Source organism: Thalassophryne amazonica, chromosome 12, assembly GCF_902500255.1.
Source record: "Thalassophryne amazonica chromosome 12, fThaAma1.1, whole genome shotgun sequence".
NCBI lineage: Eukaryota > Metazoa > Chordata > Actinopteri > Batrachoidiformes > Batrachoididae > Thalassophryne > Thalassophryne amazonica.
In genome coordinates, this window is record NC_047114.1 from 103,292,776 (window position 1) to 103,312,527 (window position 19,752).

General features: G+C 43.2%; 1 protein-coding gene across 1 annotated transcript in view; it reads left to right on the forward strand.

Moving 5' to 3' along the window:
- Positions 1–3,608: 3,608 nt before the first annotated feature.
- Positions 3,609–19,752, forward strand: part of dnajc1 (DnaJ (Hsp40) homolog, subfamily C, member 1) — a 125,931-nt gene continuing 109,787 nt past the window's right edge. The window contains 1 exon segment of the mRNA XM_034182648.1: positions 3,609–3,812. Coding sequence (XP_034038539.1) covers positions 3,663–3,812 — 150 coding nt within the window. The 5' untranslated portion in view covers positions 3,609–3,662.

Here is a 19,752-nt window from a genome sequence, read left to right on the forward strand (position 1 = left end):
GGTGATGTCAGTTCCTGTCAGGATTCTTGACGAGTGGCACAAAAGGAGGAGGACACAAATGCAGACCCACAGACAGAAATGAGGGAATAATCAAAAGGCTTTATCTGGAGGCTAAGCAGTGGTTCGGTAACCGAGTAGGCAGGCAGCGATACAAAGGTAAAGGCAGACGTTGGGCTGAGGTGTAGTCAAAAACAAGCAATGTTCAAAAACACAGTGAGGCAGAGGAGGCAGGCAGAGACGAGAGCAAAGTCCAAAAAACAAGCAAAGTCATACACAGTAAAGGCAACTAGATCTAAGTCAGAACTATGGCATGAAAAGAGCAAAAAAGGGCTTGGACGAGGGCCGAAGCACAACGAACTAGCAGTGAAGAACATGAAAGACGGCTTAAATGCAGGTGGGGTAATCAGGACGTGATAAGAGTCAGGTGTGGAGAAGGTGAGGACATGACAAAGATGAGTCCAGCAGGTGCAAGAGAGTGCAGGAGACTGAAACTAAGTGAACAGAAACAGAGAAATCAGTTACAAAAACTAGAAAATAAAATGAGACCAAAATAGTACAACAAGGAAAAAGATCAAGACTAAACTAGAATGGAACTACATGTGGCAACAATAAATAAACAGACAGTATACATCCAGTGACTGAAAAGAAAAATCAACAGAGCAAATAAAGGACAGAGACAAAACTAAAACGGCACTAACTATGAGGCAAAAGAAAACAACCAAACTGAAAATCACCAGCCAGGGTCACAGAGATGGCAAAACTATAACAGGAGCCTGGAGGGGGCCAAACCATGACATTGTCACCCCCCCCAAGGTGGCCGGCATTGATGGCCGACAGGTCCCCCAAAAAACACAGCGGGAGGCAGCAGAAGGGCACCGAATACGGGAGGGATGGAAGGGGCCGGAAGGTGGGCGTAATAAAACAGGCAGTAGGACATGGATTCATGAGATCAACTCTCTGTCAAGGGCATGCGGGGTTGGCAGAAAACTAGTGCAACCAGTGGAGCTTAAATACACCCTGGTGATGAGCTACAGATTAGAAACAGGTGTGTGGAAAGCTCCAGAATAGAGTGTGGGTCAGACAAAGTGTAACGCCCACCACTAAGCACCAAGAGAGAAAGACAAGAGAGATAGGGACAGACAAAGACCAAGCAGGAAAAACCCACCAAGTGAAATCACAGCCTGAAAAAAACAAGCAAAACTAAACAGAACAAAGTGTCAGGTCCGCAAAATCATTGTTGTGTCGGTACCCCACCGTTGGTTCACATAGAAGCATAGGCTGCCTCCTTTGGTGTTCATTGAGGCTTTGGTGTGGTCAGGGTGATAAAGCGTGAAGCCATCTAGATGGACCGCAGAATCCGGGATGTCTGCGTTAAGCCATGTTTCGGTGAAGCACAAGATGGAGCAATCAGCAATTACTTGTCTGCTATTGATGAGCATCTTAAGTTCGTCTTGATTGTTAGCCAGAGAGCAGACATTAGAGAGTAGGATGCTTGACAGCGGTGAACGATGCTTTCGTCGTTTAAGCCGGACCAGAGAGCCAGCTCTATTGCCTCACTTCCTGGCTCTTACCTGGGGCTTGGGGTTGTTTCCAGTTAGGCCTTTGGCCTTTGTCGACCCGATCAGGCCCCATCCTCAGCGCAAAAACCCTGATCCAGCTGAAAGTTTGCCATATTATCCCGAATGCGTAGGAGGGTAAGTCTTTCATATTTCATCAGTCCAACAGCGTAATCACACAAAAACACAGCAGCAACAGACATACTGACAGACAGAGCAACACTATGTTCCCATAAGCCGGCGCCATCTTGGAGAGGAATAAACAAAGCCAAACCAATGAAATATGAAAAAAACAAACAGATCAAAAGAACGAAATAAGAACAGATAACCAAACAAAATTCAAACCCTGACAACAACATTCATTAACTATTTTCTATCATTCATTACTTGTTCTATATATGACCTATTGCATTGTTTGGGGAAACACACACAAAAAAAAAACTAATACAAATCCAATATTTTTACGACAAAAGAAAGCTATACGAATTATTAGTGACAAACCCTACCGTGAACCAACAAAACCCATTACTTGTCTGTTTACATATGTTAAAATTCTGGGACTTGGTTGATTATGCTACAATTCAAATCATATATAAAGTCAAAAACAAACTTTTTCCTCAACATTTCCAGCATCTGTTTAAAATAAGGGAGTCCAGTTACAATTTGAGAGGAATGTTAGTATTTGAGCAGTCAAAGATTCGAACTACTATAAAAAGTCATTGCATTTCTGTTAAAGGTGTTTATATTTGGAATCATTGTCCTGATAACATCAAATTGTCTGGTACATTAGTCGGCTTTTAAAGGCTCTATAAGAACAATATGATTACTTCTTATAATCTGATGAACTAGGCTTATAGATTTTTGTTACTGTTCTTGGGATTGTGTGCTGTGTTTGTCTGGCTGTGTTTTTTTTTATTTTTATTAATTTGATTATACTGTCTGTGTTGGTATTTGCTGTTGGAAGTGTGCGTGTATGTATGTATGTATATATAAGGGGTGGGCGTTTAGAAGCTTTGCTTCTGCCCACACCCTTTCCGTCACATATGTTCACTGTTGAATTGTCTTGTTTATCAGTTTTTTGTTATTGTTGAGTCTGTGTGCCGAATAAATTCATTCATTCATTCATGTGTTTACTGATGGATCAAAAGATCTAGTCACAGGAAAGAGCAGTTTATATTCCCCAGTTTTGTAAGTCTGTTGTAAAAAGACTTTCCAGTCATTTAGCTGTCTTTTCTGCTCGTGATCCTGCGCTGTGGTGGGCGGAGGAGGTTAAGTTCAGTCGTTAGGTCGTCTGTTCCGATTCAACGACGACATTAATCAGCATCTCAAATGGCAAATCGGTTTGCAGGCCGGACCTGATCAATGAGATTCTTCAAAGCCTAGTTAAACACAACAACAGAATATTTCCGTGTTCTTCATCTGGGTTCCAGCTCATTCTGGAACTGAGGGTAATGAAACAGTAAACCAGCTGGCCAAAGCAGATCTGAAATCAGAAAGACGGATCAACGTTCCACTTAACAAATCTGACGTCAAAACAATCGTCAAGACAGAACTGAACAGAGCATGAAAAAAGCAGTGGGACAGAGAAGCTAGGGGTCTTTTTTTTATATATAAAATTCAGGGGCAGGTTGGCTCGAGGAGGCAAGTGGAGTCGCAGGGAAGAAGAAGAAATAATCACATGACTACATATAGGTCACATAGGTTTAAATCACACTGTCGACATCAGTGGAAGCATGAAACCGGTGAGTGTTTGAGGTGCTGCTGGAGTGTCACACAGACAACAGACAGCCAAGAATTTTACGAGACGGTGTCAGAACACGAGGACAGAGCAGCTGGTCAAGACAATTTAGTACCGTTTTGTTTTTTTCTCCTCCCCTCTCTCATTTCCACAATTCCTCATTAGTATAACGTAGTCAGAATCCTGTAATGCTCCACTCCTAACCAATTGGTGGCGGTAAGGGCCATGTTGGTTTGCAAACAACCAATAAAATACGACGAAGAAGAAGGGAGGGAGGGAGAGAGAGAGAAAAAAAAGAAGCAGTAGTAGAAGAAGAAGTAGTAGTAGACGTATAGACACGCCCCTTATGTTAATTAGCCTCCGCCGTAATGTCGGCACCGTGTCGGATTGTTCTTTTGTCGCTCTGCTTGCTGGTCTTCGTGGTTCCTCCGCTAACAGCCTGGGATGCTGATTTGGAGCTTTTTGACCTGGTGGAAGAAATCAATCAAAACTTCTACGAGTTCCTCTCCGTGGATCAGGTTTGTGTTAACTACTAACTAGCGGCTGTAGTCGCCGTCGCCATGACAACTTTGTAGCACCTTTTAGCTTAACTGCGCTAATGCCAACGAGGCACAGCTAGTAGCCAGCGAGCTAACAGCTAGTTAACGAAACGCGAGCTAAATAATCTAAACCCGAGCCAGTTAGTTTTGAAACAGAAACCGGAGCTAACTCATTCAAACCAGTTTAAAGGGGGAACTCTGAACTTGTAGCTAAAAGGTGCTGTTTCTCAGAGCTAACGGCTAACAGCTGTTAGAGAGTATTACAGAAACATAAACGGCTGAGGAGGCCACAATGGAACGAAGTGGCTACGGGTACGTACATCCGTATCTTCTGCGGGACTGCTAAAGGTACGGAGCCGCGCTGCGTTGAACACAGCAGCAGCTGCAGCAGGATGCCTCAGCTCAGCAGCTTTAACAGCGCAGATCCGTGTCACTTTCAACACTAATATTTGGGAATGTTTGTGTGTCAGAGTAAGTTTAATACTTTCCTGACATAACTTAATGTCATTTAATTTTACTGTCTCGATATCCAGGTCAAAATGGCATTTTAACACGTATTTTGCGAGCATTTTTCTGAGTGTGTTCAGTCGCGAATCCCCATTGAAAATGCATTAACATCCGGGAACTTCATCAATATTTTGCCCGGTTAGGAGACGTCATGTCGCTGTGCATGAAGGGACGTTTTCGTTTAGTGTGCAGCATTGGGACTGCGCTCTCTAGTTCTCATATACAGCTCCATGGGTTCACTGAAGATACGGACAATGTACGGATGAGTTCTGAAGCCTTCCCGGACCTTTAGCCGCATATGGTACGGGTACGGACATATTTGCGCATTCTGATTGGTCGGTAAGACACCCTCCGTGTCTTTAGAACGGTCTCTGTAGATACGGTCCGTACCCGTAGCCACGGCCACATTGGAAACAAGCGTTTATGCTTTTTTTGTGTTACCCAGTATATTTATGTACCCATGCTTATTTAATACATTTTTATACTGTATTATTTTACACGTTTACGTTCATGTGATTGATATTCGTGTGTGTGTAATAACAACAAAGATCAAACACCTATTTTTTTGGTAAGGTTAGACCTTACTTAAGCCTGGGTCCCACCAAATAATGAAGGCTGAATAAGAAGCCGTGGGTGTGTCAGCATTTATTCGAAGAATGACCCACGTTTTCATCTATCACGTATCCGCTATGAAGGTGCCTCTATGTGCCGCTCTGTACCCCACATGTGCCACGTAGCAGCCTCTAGTGAGTCACGACCAACCGGTCATTAGAGCCTCGAATGGCTCGCATCAGCCACACTAAGCCACGTAGTGCCATGATAACGCCATGTTGGCGCACATTTAGGCAACTGTGATCCCACTATAAACTTTGTTTGTCCATTTATTTCTGCAAAATCGCTCTTTTACATGTGCGCTGCTGTTCTCCTTTCATGGAGAGCCACCTCTGTGCTCCTCACTGGCTTCCTTTCCATCCGTGGCTTGCTGGCTTTATTTTTTCCCTGGCTTTAAACACAGTCATTTTTACACCGTGATTCCACTTTTAACTTTGTGTTCATCTGTTTATTTCTGCAAAAGCGCTCTTTTTCACACGGTGCCATTCTGCATACAGAATGAGGTGGCTGCTTTAATTATATACATCTGTGGATCATTTTCAAAAAAAAAAAATTATATATATATATATATTTCTTTATTTCTTCCGCAGCTTACAAGTCACAGTGATACAACTTTTAACTTTGTGTTATGTGTTCAAAATTGTTTTTTTGCGCGCTCTCCTCCTGTGTGGCTGCACAGCTCTGCTCTGCTTTTAGTGGCTTCACTGGAGTTATTTCTTCCACATCTTTAAACACACATCCACTTTTACGCAGTCACCCAAATTTTAACTTTGTGTTCGTCCAATATTGACTGAAAAATCACTCTTGTGGCCTGGCGTTCTGCCTACATACTCGTTTGAAGTGTGATGATGAGTCACTGCCTCAGTGTGCACACAGCAGAGCTCATGTGATCCATTAACAAGACATTAAATCAACATACTTTTACATACAACAGACATACTTTTACAGCTAGGAACTGTTTTATCAAGCTATTAAAAATATAAAAAATAGTTACCTTAAGCTGTTCCACATGGAGCAGGAAAGAGAGGAAAAAAGTGTCCAGATGAAAGTTCTCTGCGATTCCTGAAGTGATTAGAGGTGTTTTCAGCATCCAAGGTTTGGCAGAAAATGACTAATCCACTACAAAATAATTATTTTATATAGAGTCCAGCGCACAGAGCAGGAGGAATTGTGTGTGCAAGAGGGCAGCCACTCTAAAAACAGCCTGTCAGGTCCTGCGTAGTTGCCAGGCGAACAGATAACGGGCTTTTAGCAGACTTGTAAGCAACACGAAAATGCCTCTAAGCTGTCACAGTAGCTCGTACACAAACTGCGCCACACTGTTGTTGCTAAATTTTGAACTTCTTGAAATTAGCGCCACGCTCAGAGAGGAGCCTCGTTAACTGAAGATAATGCCTCTAAAGCCCCTTTCACGGTGCGTATTGCAGCGTTGTTTCATTTAAATGTGCCCGAAATGCCCGCGTACTCAGCCTTTTTCCATGTTCGTTTCATACTTGCAGCTGCGTGTGTTCGCTTTTTATTGTGTGCACGCAGTCGCATGTACCATGCTGGTATTAAACCACTTCAATGCTATTTTCTGCCTGTGTGGAAGTGTGCTGTGTTCTCTACTGCAGGTGTGGTGCGGCTCAAAAACAGAGTCATTTAACATTATTATCATTATTATTATTTGTCTTGGTGGATCACTTTCATTGTGTACAAAGGCTGCTGTGAATAAAACGCTGCGACTCATTAAACTTTTAAACCTCCGGGTTGCTCCGATCAGATTTGCACGGGAAATGCAATGCAACACAACACAAATGGGACGACTAAGCCATGTTGACAAGGATCCACTCCGCTGTTATATAAAACTTCATTAATCCCTTGGGAAGACTCAGGGAAATTGAGGTTCCAGCAGCATTGTATAGCAGCACACAGAGCATCAAAAGTGAAAGTAAAGAAACGATTTGCAAATATAAATACACAAATATAAATATCAGATGTACTGACTTCTACTTTATGGATGATTGGATCCGTAAAGGCAGAAAGGTGCTGTGATAGTGGCTGTCTGTATTAAAATAAATTAAAAAAAATTCAGTGTATCGTTAATGCGAGAATAAACCGAAGCAAGTCCTCACTAAAAGCTGGACATCAGCTGTAATTTGTCCAACTCCAGCTGTATAGACACAGTACATTTTACAGTGTTACATTAACTCTGTTTTGAGTGGGGCTAAATAGTCTTGAAGCACAGTGTTAAATCAACTCTCTATTATTGTTAGAATAACACCTCATTGGTGTCTATTCCAGTGGAGTTGATTTAATCCTGTCCTGAGTATATTTTGTCAGCTCAAAATGGTATGAATTTAAGAGTGCAAAATATCACCTAAAAATACAGCTGATAAAATAAGTATTGAACACGTCACCATTGTTCTCTGTAAATATATTTCTAAAACTGCTATTGATATGAAATTTTCACCAGTTGTCAGTCACAACTCAAATAATCCAAACATACAAAGAAACCAAAGCAAACTAGGACTGCAAGCAGTCGTATACGGGCCCTCGTTCCGCGCGACCGTCTACCCAGGCCAGCTCATGCCCTTGTGACCAGATGTGGGCATGTGCATACAAGGGCAACCACTCATCACAGTTAAAATTTTAAGCAAATCACACAATGCATGAAGGAGTTATGACATGTTGATGGTTCATCCACTAGGGGGCGCTCAGTGTACAAACAGAGGGGCCAGGTGTGTTCAGGGGCCAACCGTCATCATACATGTGAAGTTTCAATTAAAGTATCAATTTTCATGATGATATGACAAAATTAAAGCCATCAAAAGGAAGAACATAATTTCATGTCAAATGGGCAATATTCGGCACGCTGCCACACGGACGCCGTTACTCGTAATTTCACAGCGTTCCTTGCCTACGTTCACCAACTTGTTCTGCATGTTTTAGAAGTGGAATGAATTTGATTGGGTTAACTATGTGACATCAGGACCTGTTAAAGTAAAAATAGGACATTTCCTGTTACCACCGGGGGGCGCTATGGCGGAGGTGGGAACTTAATATATGCAGACGTTCAGGGCGGAGCCATCATCATGTCCAGCACGTTTGAAGGATCTATGATGAAGAATGTGGGCGTGACAGCCGTTTGAAGTGAAACGGCGTGCTCTGAAAAGCTCGCCAAAGTTTGAACCCTAGCAGCCATGCCGTTTGACCTAATTACATTCTTTTGATAACTTTTGATCACCATGGGGTCATGATGATGTTGACCAAATTTGAAGACGATTGGATGAAATCCCTAGGACGAGTTCATTCAAATGTAAGTAGTGGAAATGGCCAAAAATGGCAAAAATTACCTTAAAATCAAAATGGCCGACTTCCTGTCGACATTTTACCATGACAGTAAGACTTTTTTGTGCATCCTAGCATGGTAAATATGTGTAACGAATTTCATGAGGCTGCGACGAAAAAACCCCAATGCGGAGGGATTTTTGAAAATTTCTAGAGGATGCTATTTCGCGATTACGCTGCGACCTTGTGCGCAACCCCCAAAATATCGATCAGCATCAGATGGTCAGCATCATCTCTGGATGTTGTGAAAGACATTTGAAGTGCATTGGACAAAATCCCTAGGAGGAGTTCATTCAAATACGTGTGGAAATCACACCAAAATGAGAAGGAAATTCAAAATGGCCAACTTCCTGTTTGGAGTAGACCCATGGTGCAAGAGACTTTTTTGTACGTCTATGCAAGTCACACATGTGTACCAGTTTTCATCTCCCTACTCCATAAAAACCTCTATGGGGAGGGGTTTTTGAAAGTTTCAAGGGGGCGCTATTGAGGCATTTTGCCCCGCCCATGAGCGACACCCCAATGAATTGTAAGAGGTTGTGGTGCTTGACCTGTGTATCAATTTTCATAATGATATGACAAAATTAAAGCCGTCAAAAGGAAGAACGTAACTTCACGGCGAATGGTCGATATTGGGACGCCGCCACACGGACGCCGTTAATCATAACTTCACGGTGATCATTGCCTACGTTTACCAACTTGTTCTGCATGTTTTAGAAGTGGAATGAAGTTGATGGGGTTAACTACGAGGTCTGTTAGAAAGCTATCTGACCTTTTTATTTTTTTAAAAAACTATATGGATTTGAATTATGTGCGCTTGCATCAGCCAAGCTTGAACCTTCGTGCGCATGCGTGACTTTTTTCATGCCTGTCAGTTGGGTCATTCGCCTGTGGGCAGCCTTTGAGTGAGCACTGGTCCACCCCCTCGTCAGATTTTCATTGTCAGGGAAATGGCTGAGTGATTGGAGCAGCGCTGAATCAAAATTTTCCAGAAACTGTGAGAGACAGCCAGGTGGAAACCATTCGGAAGATTCAGATGGCTTTCGGTGAGGATACTCTGGGCGTCACACAGATTAAGGAGCTTTACAACCGGATTAAGGACAGCCCACAGCGGCGCAGGGCACGCCGCACTCCGAGCGTCCATCAACAGGCTGAAACGACCATATCATTTCCAAAGTGAATGCTGTGTTGATCCGGGACGTCGTCTGACTACCAGAGAAATTGCAGAAGTGTTGGACATCAGCACTTTTGCGGCACATTCCACTGTTAGAGGAGATTTTGTAATGAAAGACGTGCGGAGGAATTCGCGCGTCGGGACGGAGCCGCAACGGCGCGCAACAAAAAGCCCGTCCGTGTTGTAAGTTTCACAGGACAATTTGTGACATGCCCAGCTGTTAGACAATTTCTGGGATACTCACTCGACTGAAAAGCCACTGAAAGCTGTCTGAATCTTCCGAATAGTTTCCAACACGGACGTGCTTTTTGTTGCGCGCCATTGCGGCTCCGTCCCGACGCGTGAATTCCTCCGCACGTCTTTCATTACAAAAGTGCTGATGTACACCTCTTCTGCAATTTCTCTGGTAGTCAGACGACATCCCGGATCAACACAGCCTTCACTTTGGAAATGATCTGGTCGTTTCAGCCTGTCGATGGCCGCTCGGAGTGCGGCGCGCCCTCCGCTGCTGTGGGCCATCTTTAATCCGGTTGCAACGCTCCTTAATCTGTGTGACGCTCAGAGTATCTGTCGACCGATCACCACCTGGTCGTGAGTTGGTTCCGCTGGGAGGGGAGGAAGCCCTGTCAGACCTGGCAGGCCCAAACGTATCATGAGGGTCTGCTGGGAACGACTGGCGGAACCCTCTGTCAGCAAGGTCTTCAACTCCCACCTCCGGGAGAGTTTCGCCCAGATCCCGGGTGAGGTTGGAGACATGGAGTCTGAGTGGACCATGTTCTCCACCTCCATTGTCGATGCGGCCGCTCGTAGCTGTGGTCGCAAGGTCTCTGGTGCCTGTGGCGGCAGCAATACCCGAACCCGGTGGTGGACACCGGAAGTAAGGGATGCCGTCAAGCTGAAGAAGGAGTCCTACTTATCTTTGTTGGTAGGTGGGACCCCAGAGGCAGCTGACGGGTACCGGCAGGCCAAGCGTGCCGCAGCCTGTGCGGTCGCAGAGGCAAAAACTCGGGTCTGGGAGGAGTTTGGGGAGGCTATGGAGGAGGATTATCGGTCAGCCTCGAAGAGATTCTGGCAAACCGTCTGACGCCTCAGGAGGCGGAAGCAGCTCTCCACCAGCACTGTTTACGGTGCGGGTGGGTAGCTGTTGACCCTGACTGGGGATGTTGTCAGGCGGTGGAAGGAGTACTTCGAGGATCTCCTCAATCCCATCGTCACGTCTTCCGAAGAGGAAGCAGAGACTGGGGACTCGGAGGCGGACTCATCCATTACCCAGGCCGAAGTCACCGAGGTGGTTAGAAAGCTCCTCGGTGGCAAGGCTCCTGGGGTGGATGAAATCCATCCTGAGTACCTTAAGTCTCTGGATGTTGTGGGACTGTCTTGGCTGACACGCCTCTGCAACATCGCGTGGCAATCGGGATGGCTGACCGGGGTGGTGGTCCCTCTGTTTAAGAAGGGGGACCCGAGGGTGTGTTTCAACTATAGGGGGATCACACTCCTCAGCCTCCCCGGTAAGGTCTGTTCCAGAGTACTGGAGAGGAGAATTCGACCGATGGTCGAACCTCGGGTTCAGGAGGAGCAGTGTGGTTTTCGTCCTGGTCGTGGCACACTGGACCAGCTCTACATGCTCCGTCAGGTGCTCGAGGGTTCATGGGAGTTCGCCCAACCAGTTCACATGTGTTTTGTGGATCTGGAGAAGGCGTTCGACCGTGTCCCTCGGAGCACCCCTGTGGGGAGTGTTCCGGGAATATGGGGTCCGGGGGTCCTTTGCTAAGGGCTATCCGGTCCCTGTACGACCGCAGCAGGAGCTTGGTTTGCATTGCCGGTAGTAAGTCAAACCTGTTTCCAGTGCACGTTGGCCTCCGCCAGGGCTGCCCTTTGTCACCGGTTCTGTTCATTATTTTTATAGACAGAATTTCTAGGCGCAGCCAGGGTGTAGCGGGGGTCTGGTTTGGGAACCACAGAATCTCGTTTCTGCTGTTTGCGGATGATGTGGTTCTGTTGGCTTCGTCAAATCAGGACCTTCAGCGTGCACTGGGGCGGTTTGCAGCCAAGTGTGAAGCGTCCGGGATGAAAATCAGCACCTCCAAATCCGAGGCCATAGTTCTCGACCGGAAAAAGGTTCTTTGCCCTCTTCAGGTCGGTGGAGTGCCCTTGCCTCAAGTGGAGGAGTTTAAGTATCTCGGGGTCTTGTTCACAAGTGAGGGACGGATGGAGCGTGAGATCGATAGCTCAAATCGAAACTTAAAATGAAAATGGCCCGACTTCCTGTTGACATTTCACCATGACAGTAAGAGACCTTTTTGTGCGTCCCGGCATGGTTAATGTTAATGGTTAATATGTGTACTGAATTTCGTGAGGCTACGACAAAAAAAATCCCAGTGCGGAGGGGTTTTTGAAAATTTCTAGGGGGTGCTATTTCGCTGCGACCATGTGCGACACCCCCCCCCCCCCCCCCCCCAAAAAAAATCAAATTTCGAATCCGGCCAGATGACTATGCAAAGTTTGAGTTTTTGAGCACGGGAACAGGCCGAAATTTTCGATTTCAAAAGTGAGAATAATAATAATAATGAGGACTGCAAGCAGTCATATACGGGCCCCTTGTTCCGCGCCACCCGCCTGCCCAGGGCAGTGTGTTCTCTTTTGACCCGATGTGGGCTTGTGTGTACAGGGGCAACCACTCATCCCACAGTTCACATTTCAGCAAATCACACAATGCATGAAGGAGTTATGACATGTCGATGGTTCATCCACTAGGGGGCTCTCAGTGTACAAACAGGTGTGTTGAGGGGCCATCTGTCATCATACATGTGAAGTTTCAAGTCAATTAGGCAAAGCATGAAGGAATTATCATGAGTTGATGTTCTAAGGCGAAGGGTGAAAATGGCAGCACCACAGCGGCCACACCCTTCAACATAGAGAAAAGCTTTCGATAACTTTTGGTTAGTATCATCTTTGGATGCTGTCAAAGAAATTTGAAGTGCATTGGACAAAATCTGTAGGAGTTCGTTCAAATACAACGTGTGGAAATCATGGCAAAATGACAAGAAAATTCAAAATGGCTGACTTCCTGTTTTGGAGTAGACAAATGGTGCAAGAGACTTTTTTTGTACGTCTATGCAAGTCACACGTGTACCAATTTTCATCTCCCTAGTACAAAAAACCCCCTATGGGGACTGGTTTTTGAAAGTTTCAAGGGGGCGTTATTGAGGCATTTTGCCCCGTCCACGGGCGACGCCCCTATGAATTGTAAGAGCTTGTCATGCTTGACCTATGTATCAATTTTCATGATGATATGAGAAAATTAAAGCCGTCAAAAGGAAAAATGTAATTTCATGGTGAAGGGGCGATATTCGGTACGCCGCCACACAGAAGCCGTTACTCGTAAGTTCACGGTGATCATCGCCTACGTTCATCAACTTGGTCTGCATGTTTTAGAAGTGGAATGAAGTTGATTGGGTTAAGTATGTGACATCAGGAGCTCTTAATGTAAAAATAGGACATTTCCCGCTACCACCGGGGGGGGGGGGGGGGGGGGTGCTATGGCGCAGGTGGGAACTTAAGCTATGTAGACGTTCAGGGCGGAGCCCTCATCATGTCCAGCAAGTTTGAAGGATCTACGATGAAGTATGTGGGCGTGACAGCTGTTCAAAGTGAAATGGCGTGCTCCGAAAAGCTCGCCAAAGTTTGACGAACCCTTGCAGCCTCGCCTTTTGACCTGATTACATTCTTTTGCTAACTTTTAATCACCATTGGGTCATGATGATGTTGTTCAAATTTGAAGAGGATTGGATGAAATCCCTAGGACGAGTTCATTCAAATGTAACTAGTGGAAATGGCCAAAAATGGCAAAAATTACCTCAAAAATGAAACTTAAAATCAAAATGGCCGACTTCCTGTTGACATTTCACCATGACGGTAAGAGACTTTTTTGTGAGTCCAAGCATGGTAAATAAACAACCCTGGCAAAAATTATGTAATCACCGGCCTCGGAGGATGTTTATTCAGTTGTTTAATTTTGTAGAAAAAAAGCAGATCACAGACATGACACAAAACTAAAGTCATTTCAAATGGCAACTTTCTGGCTTTTAAGAAACACTATAAGAAATCAGGAAAAAAAATTGTGACAGTCAGTAACGGTTACTTTTTTTTAGACCAAGCAGAGGGAAAAAAATATGGAATCACTCAATTCTGAGGAAAAAAATGATGGAATCATGAAAAACAAAGAACGCTCCAACACATCACTAGTATTTTGTTGCGCCACCTCTGGCTTTTATAACAGCTTGCAGTCTCTGAGGCATGGACTTAATGAGTGACAAACAGTACTCTTCATCAATCTGGCTCCAACTTTCTCTGATTGCTGTTGCCAGATCAGCTTTGCAGGTTGGAGCCTTGTCATGGACCATTTTCTTCAACTTCCACCAAAGATTTTCAATTGGATTAAGATCCGGACTATTTGCAGGCCATGACATTGACCCTATGTGTCTTTTTGCAAGGAATGTTTTCACAGTTTTTTGCTCTATGGCAAGATGCATTATCATCTTGAAAAATGATTTCATCATCCCCAAACATCCTTTCAATTGATGGGATAAGAAAAGTGTCCAAAATATCAATGTAAACTTGTGCATTTATTGATGATGTAATGACAGCCATCTCCCCAGTGCCTTTACCTGACATGCAGCCCCATATCATCTATGACTGTGGAAATTTACATGTTCTCTTCAGGCAGTCATCTTTATAAATCTCATTGGAACGGCACCAAACAAAAGTTCCAGCATCATCACCTTGCCCATTGGGTCATTCCATATGAAATGAGCCAAATTGAGAACATCTTCCAGTTTTATGGTCTCAGAATTGCTCTGTTTTTTATGTTTTGTGGTATGAGGTGTAAGATGAAGATTGCGCTTCGTTCCAGTTAAATATCTCCACCCATTCCAATTTTATAGGCTGTTGAAAAAGGGGGCGTGGCAACGTTAACCCTTTGTTATTGGTTTGTAAGCATTTTTAAGAGGCTCTAACTCAAAAACTAAACAAGATATCAATTTGATTTTTTTCAGAATGTATTAACTCTGTCTTAAACTCTAAGAAAAAAAATGATTTTTACAAACATTAACCCTCCACTGGCCACACAGGATCAGGGTGAAAATTGAAATTTGAACGGTACTGAAGCAAAATCAGCCGAATATAGGCTCAATTTTCTCACATACCATTGAAGATAGTGCTTTGCTTTTAGTTTTCTGGAAAGCACATGCCAGGGGCTTCCAAAGGAAGTGAAGTCCAGACTGATGCTGTTATTTATTTCAGAGCAATGTTAACCCTTTTCAGCCTTGGTTGCCGGGCGAGGCACTTTTGGACCCCTTTTTTCACCATGTGGGTATCTTCTGATTTTCAAAAACTATGTATCATCTAAAAGCTCTTGATATGTGCTGCTAGAAAAATTACCCACTGATATAAAACAAACACCCCTACACATAGAATTAAAGCCCTCTTTTCAGGGTATATCCCACTTTTTGCATATATTTTAATGTACAGTCGTATGTACATAAATGTACACAATACATAGGAGTTATGGTGCATAGTTACCTAAAATGCGTAAATAATACATGTACAACAGCTCTTTTTCATTTTTTTAAAATATAAAATATGTAAACCTTGAACTAATGTTAACATCCTAATGCATTCTGTTATTCACAATCAACCCTTGTACCTCTGGTTATCGACAAAAAAAACCCACAATTTTGCCAGGCTACTCTGTAAATATTGACTTCTACACTGTTGCCAACTTCAGGCTGTCAAACCATGCCTGCACTCTGGAAGCTTCTTGACTAGATAAAACATAGTTCCTTCCAAGTCCAGTGGTGTCTAGAGCATCCATCAAGAGAATGTGAGTCAAAGGTACCCAGCATTCGTCCACCCTACGAGGCCAGTGGAAATTTGAGGCTGGTCCATTTGGGTGCATAAATGAAACTTTGATATCGTCATTCTCTTGAGATTGCTCAATGATATTTGCCAACCGCCAATGGCCATCATACAAGCAGGCCACATAATGACCAGGGATACAGTCTGCCAGTTTTAGAGGCTCAGGTATGGGGTACCGCACTCAAATCCGACATCCTCTTCACCCGACAAACGTTTGACGAGAATGGTACCATTCCTAGTTACACTGAAACAGTGGTTATCCCTGGTACCAGGAACTTTCTTAGCCCCCTCAAATCTCTTCAGCTGCTGCTTTGAGTGCTTCTGAACATCCTCACTCTCAACAAAAATTGTCTCAACCCCCTTGATATTTGCATGAGCCCACTCAAATAAGTCATGGGGAGTAAGAATATGACCCGAAGCAATTGCTTTCATACTGTGCCTGGCTGCCTCCCGCTTGATTCCATCGCAAGGACTCTTTCCATGAGAAGTGGCAAAAAATGCCATTCTGCTTCCATGCCAAAGTCTTCCTTGTGATGGAGAAGGTTGCAAAAGTTCTTGAAATTTTTATATTGGGAGGCTGCCCTATCGTTGAAGTAATATGCTTTGCTTAAAGTTGTCGGGATACCTGTTTTGATCAGGGGCACAACCTGAGTGAGGAAATAATGAACTGCAATTGTCATGTTGCAAGTGATTGCTGATTACACATATGCTTCGACAATGCAGGGAATCATTCATCTTGTAGTACACAGTAAAGGGATGCAGGGTTGCTTGGGAATTATCCCAGTGGTAACCCTGTGCTGCATCCTGTACTACAAACGAGTAATTCTCAGCAAAGTCAAGCAGAATGATGCATTCATCTTCCCCCATGTTAGTTTTTAGGTTTTCCAGAAAAGCCCCCTGATTCTTCGCAATAAAGTGATGGGTGATTAGTTTATCAACCATGGAAGCCAACTTCTCAGTGTAGGCCTGACAATCAAGAACATGCTCTACAATAGTTGTTCTGTCAACGGTAAACCATTGCTTGACTCTAATTTCCTCAAGCCCTGCCACAGCCAACCGTTCCTCTAGAAAAGAGACAAGTGCCCTCATTTCCCGGACATAGCTCACATCGGTGAAGCATGCAAGTTTTTGACTGCACTGAACAGACCATCTTTGACATCAACTCATGATAATCAATTTTATCACCTGGCAAGCTTGCTAACATTAATTTGACATTTGGTGTATAGTACAAACATACTGAGTGGGTCCCCTTTGCACTAACAGTAACACATTGCTTGGGTCTCAATTCACAAAATTTGGACAAGCCTATCTTATCATCAGGGTACTGCTTTTTAAATTGAATGTACAATTCATTTAAGTTCAACAAATAAGTCTTTCTGCACCCGCTGCTTCTCCCCATTCAAATCTTTCACATTTACAAAATCTTTTGCCCCTGGTAGCATTCTAGTAAATTGGTCATTTTCATAGAAAGCCAAGACCTTGTTAATTGTTTTTAAAGCTATTTGCCGACTGCCAGTTTTATTGACTAAGTCAGGAAGAATTCCATTCTGTTTCCACATTTTTACAGCATTTCTTGCAACATAGTTTGTAACACCAAACCTGCTCACAATCTGTTTCCTACTCCAGGAAACGGGCACATGTAAGCAGTTGTATCTTTACTCTTGTTGATGCAGCATCCACATTCATCTTTAGCTCATCCAAGAAGATGTCATAGTCCCTGCATACACACTTGTCAGCAAGCTGTTCAGTGGACCTGGAGGAGGCAGGGATCTCAAGGGAACGTGCAATCTTTTCACAGATCACTCCTTTTGCTTCTTCGATTTTCCGCTTTCCATAGGAAGTTACATCCCTTTTTCCAACAGACGCTTTCAATGGAGACATGCCTAATGACTGAATGCTTTCATTTAGTTCATCACGGTCAACAACATGTCTTGCTCTTCTTCCCCGTCATGAGTCAGAATGTACAAGTATCATCACCACCATCATGTAGCTTTTCACGACAACGCCAACAGAGCTTCACACCAAAGTGAAATTTCACCTTTTGGATTTCAGAAAGTTTCTGTATTTCAGCCACAGACAGCTCTTTTAAATTTGTGGTACAGACTTTTCTGTGTTGTTTGAAAGGGTCAGCACAACCCTTCTTGTTAAAATTAAAACAGTATTTCTCCAAGAAAACGTTCTTGTGATGCAGGCAAATGGTGGCATCTGGGTCTTCTAGGTGTGGGTCTAGTTCTGGCATTGCTCTGGCAAGAAGAATCACTCTTTCTTCTTCTGGGATGTTCTTTAACAACAGCAACTCCTTTTTCCTGAAAATCAACACAAAGTCTGAGTTTTACCCCTTTCTACCAGTTGTAGTCATAGCACATTTGGCTGATGTGTAACAAAAATCAGTTACCATAGCAACTAATCAGTTTACATAGCAAAAAAAAGGAACATGTAAAGCACTTCCATGGTTTTCGGAGGAGTCATTAAAATTTTCTGTGTAGTGAAACAACTATTTTCACTAACCATTTGTCATGCTTTTAGGGTAGCAATTTTTTTTTTTTTAAGTACATTGTATTTTGTGTTAATTGCTGCACAAACCACTGCATGTCAGTGCATTAAACATATTTGGTACTCAACATTGGAGCCTTTCTGTCAGTAACAGTTGAAACCTCATTATCCTGGTTTAAGCTTAGCCCAACATTTTTGCCTGTACCAGCACTGCACATGTACGTACATACATACCTAAGAAAACCAGCTATATATAGGTCATCCTGAGCATACAGATAGAGAGATATGCAGGCCTACTTATTTGATTATTACCATTTTTAAAAAAGACATTATTAGGGTGATGCTTTGCTGAGCTTACCTGGAGTATGACGTTTTATGACAATCATTCTGAGAATTCGTTACAACACCAATCAGGCAGGGTTGAAGAGTGTAGGATCCTGTAGTTTCAGCCATTGTTTTAAAGAACGTGCTTATTAGACTACAGTGGCACCTATTTTGAACTTAGTTATTTAAGAATGCCACCTAGTGGTAAATTAAAGACCTACAGGATATTCTGGAATACTACTTCTTGGTGTATCTCTGCAGTGATGAGCTTTGGTGGGTTATAAGGGGTTAATTTTGATTATGTTACAAGGCCTTTGCCATTTACAAATGAAGCAACATTTTCAACACCGTCACAGACTATCAAATGTGGGAAAGTGCCTGAAAAGGACATTCCGAGGAAGGCATGGGTATGGTTTAACAGTTTTGCAAACCTGTGTATTGTGTACATTTATGTACATATTACTGTACATTAGAGCATATGCCAAAAGTGTGATAAACCCTGAAAAGAGGGCTTTAATTCTATGTGTAGGGGTGTTTGTTTTATATCAGTGGGTAATTTTTCTAGCAGCACATATCAAGGGCTTTTAGATGATACAAAGTTTTTGAAAATCAGAAGATACCCACATGGTGAAAAAGAGGGTCCAAAAGTGCCCCGCCCGGCAACCAAGGCTGAAAAGGGTTAACGTTGCTCTGAAATAAATAACAGCATCAGTCTGGAGTTCACTTCCTTTGGAAGCCCCTGGCATGTGCTTTCCAGAAAACCAAAAGCAAAGCACTATCTTCAATGGTATGTGAGAAAATTGAGCCTATATTCGGCTGATTTTGCTTCAGTACCGTTCAAATTTCAATTTTCACCCTGATCCTGTGTGGCCAGTGGAGGGTTAATGTTTGTAAAAATCATTTTTTCTTAGAGTTTAAGACAGAGTTAATACATTCTGAAAAAATCAAATTGATATCTTGTTTAGTTTTTGAGTTAGAGCCTCTTAAAAATGCTTACAAACCAATAACAAAGGGTTAACGTTGCCACGCCCCCTTTTTCAACAGCCTATAAAATCGGAATGGGTGGATATATATATATATATATTAATTAACTGGAAGGAAGTGCAATCTTCATCTTACACCTCATACCACAAAATATAAAAAAAAACAGCAATTCTGAGACCATGAAACTGGAAGCCTTGGTCTTTTCATATGGAATGACCCCAATGCAGATTCGAGATTCATCACTGAATATGACTTTCATCCACAGTCCACGATTGCTTTTCCTTAGCCCATTGTAACCTTGTTTTTTTCTGTTTAGGTGTTAATGATGGCTTTCATTTAGCTTTTCTGTATGTAAATCCCATTTCCTTTAGGCGGTTTCTTACAGTTCGGTCACAGACGTTGACTCCAGTTTCCTCCCATTCGTTCCTCATTTGTTTTGTTGGGCATTTTTTATTTTTGAGACATATTGCTTTAAGTTTTCTGTCTTGACGCTTTGATGTCTTCCTTGGTCTACCAGTATGTTTGCCTTTAACAACCTTCCCATGTTTGTCCAGAGTTTAGACACAGCTGACTGTGAAC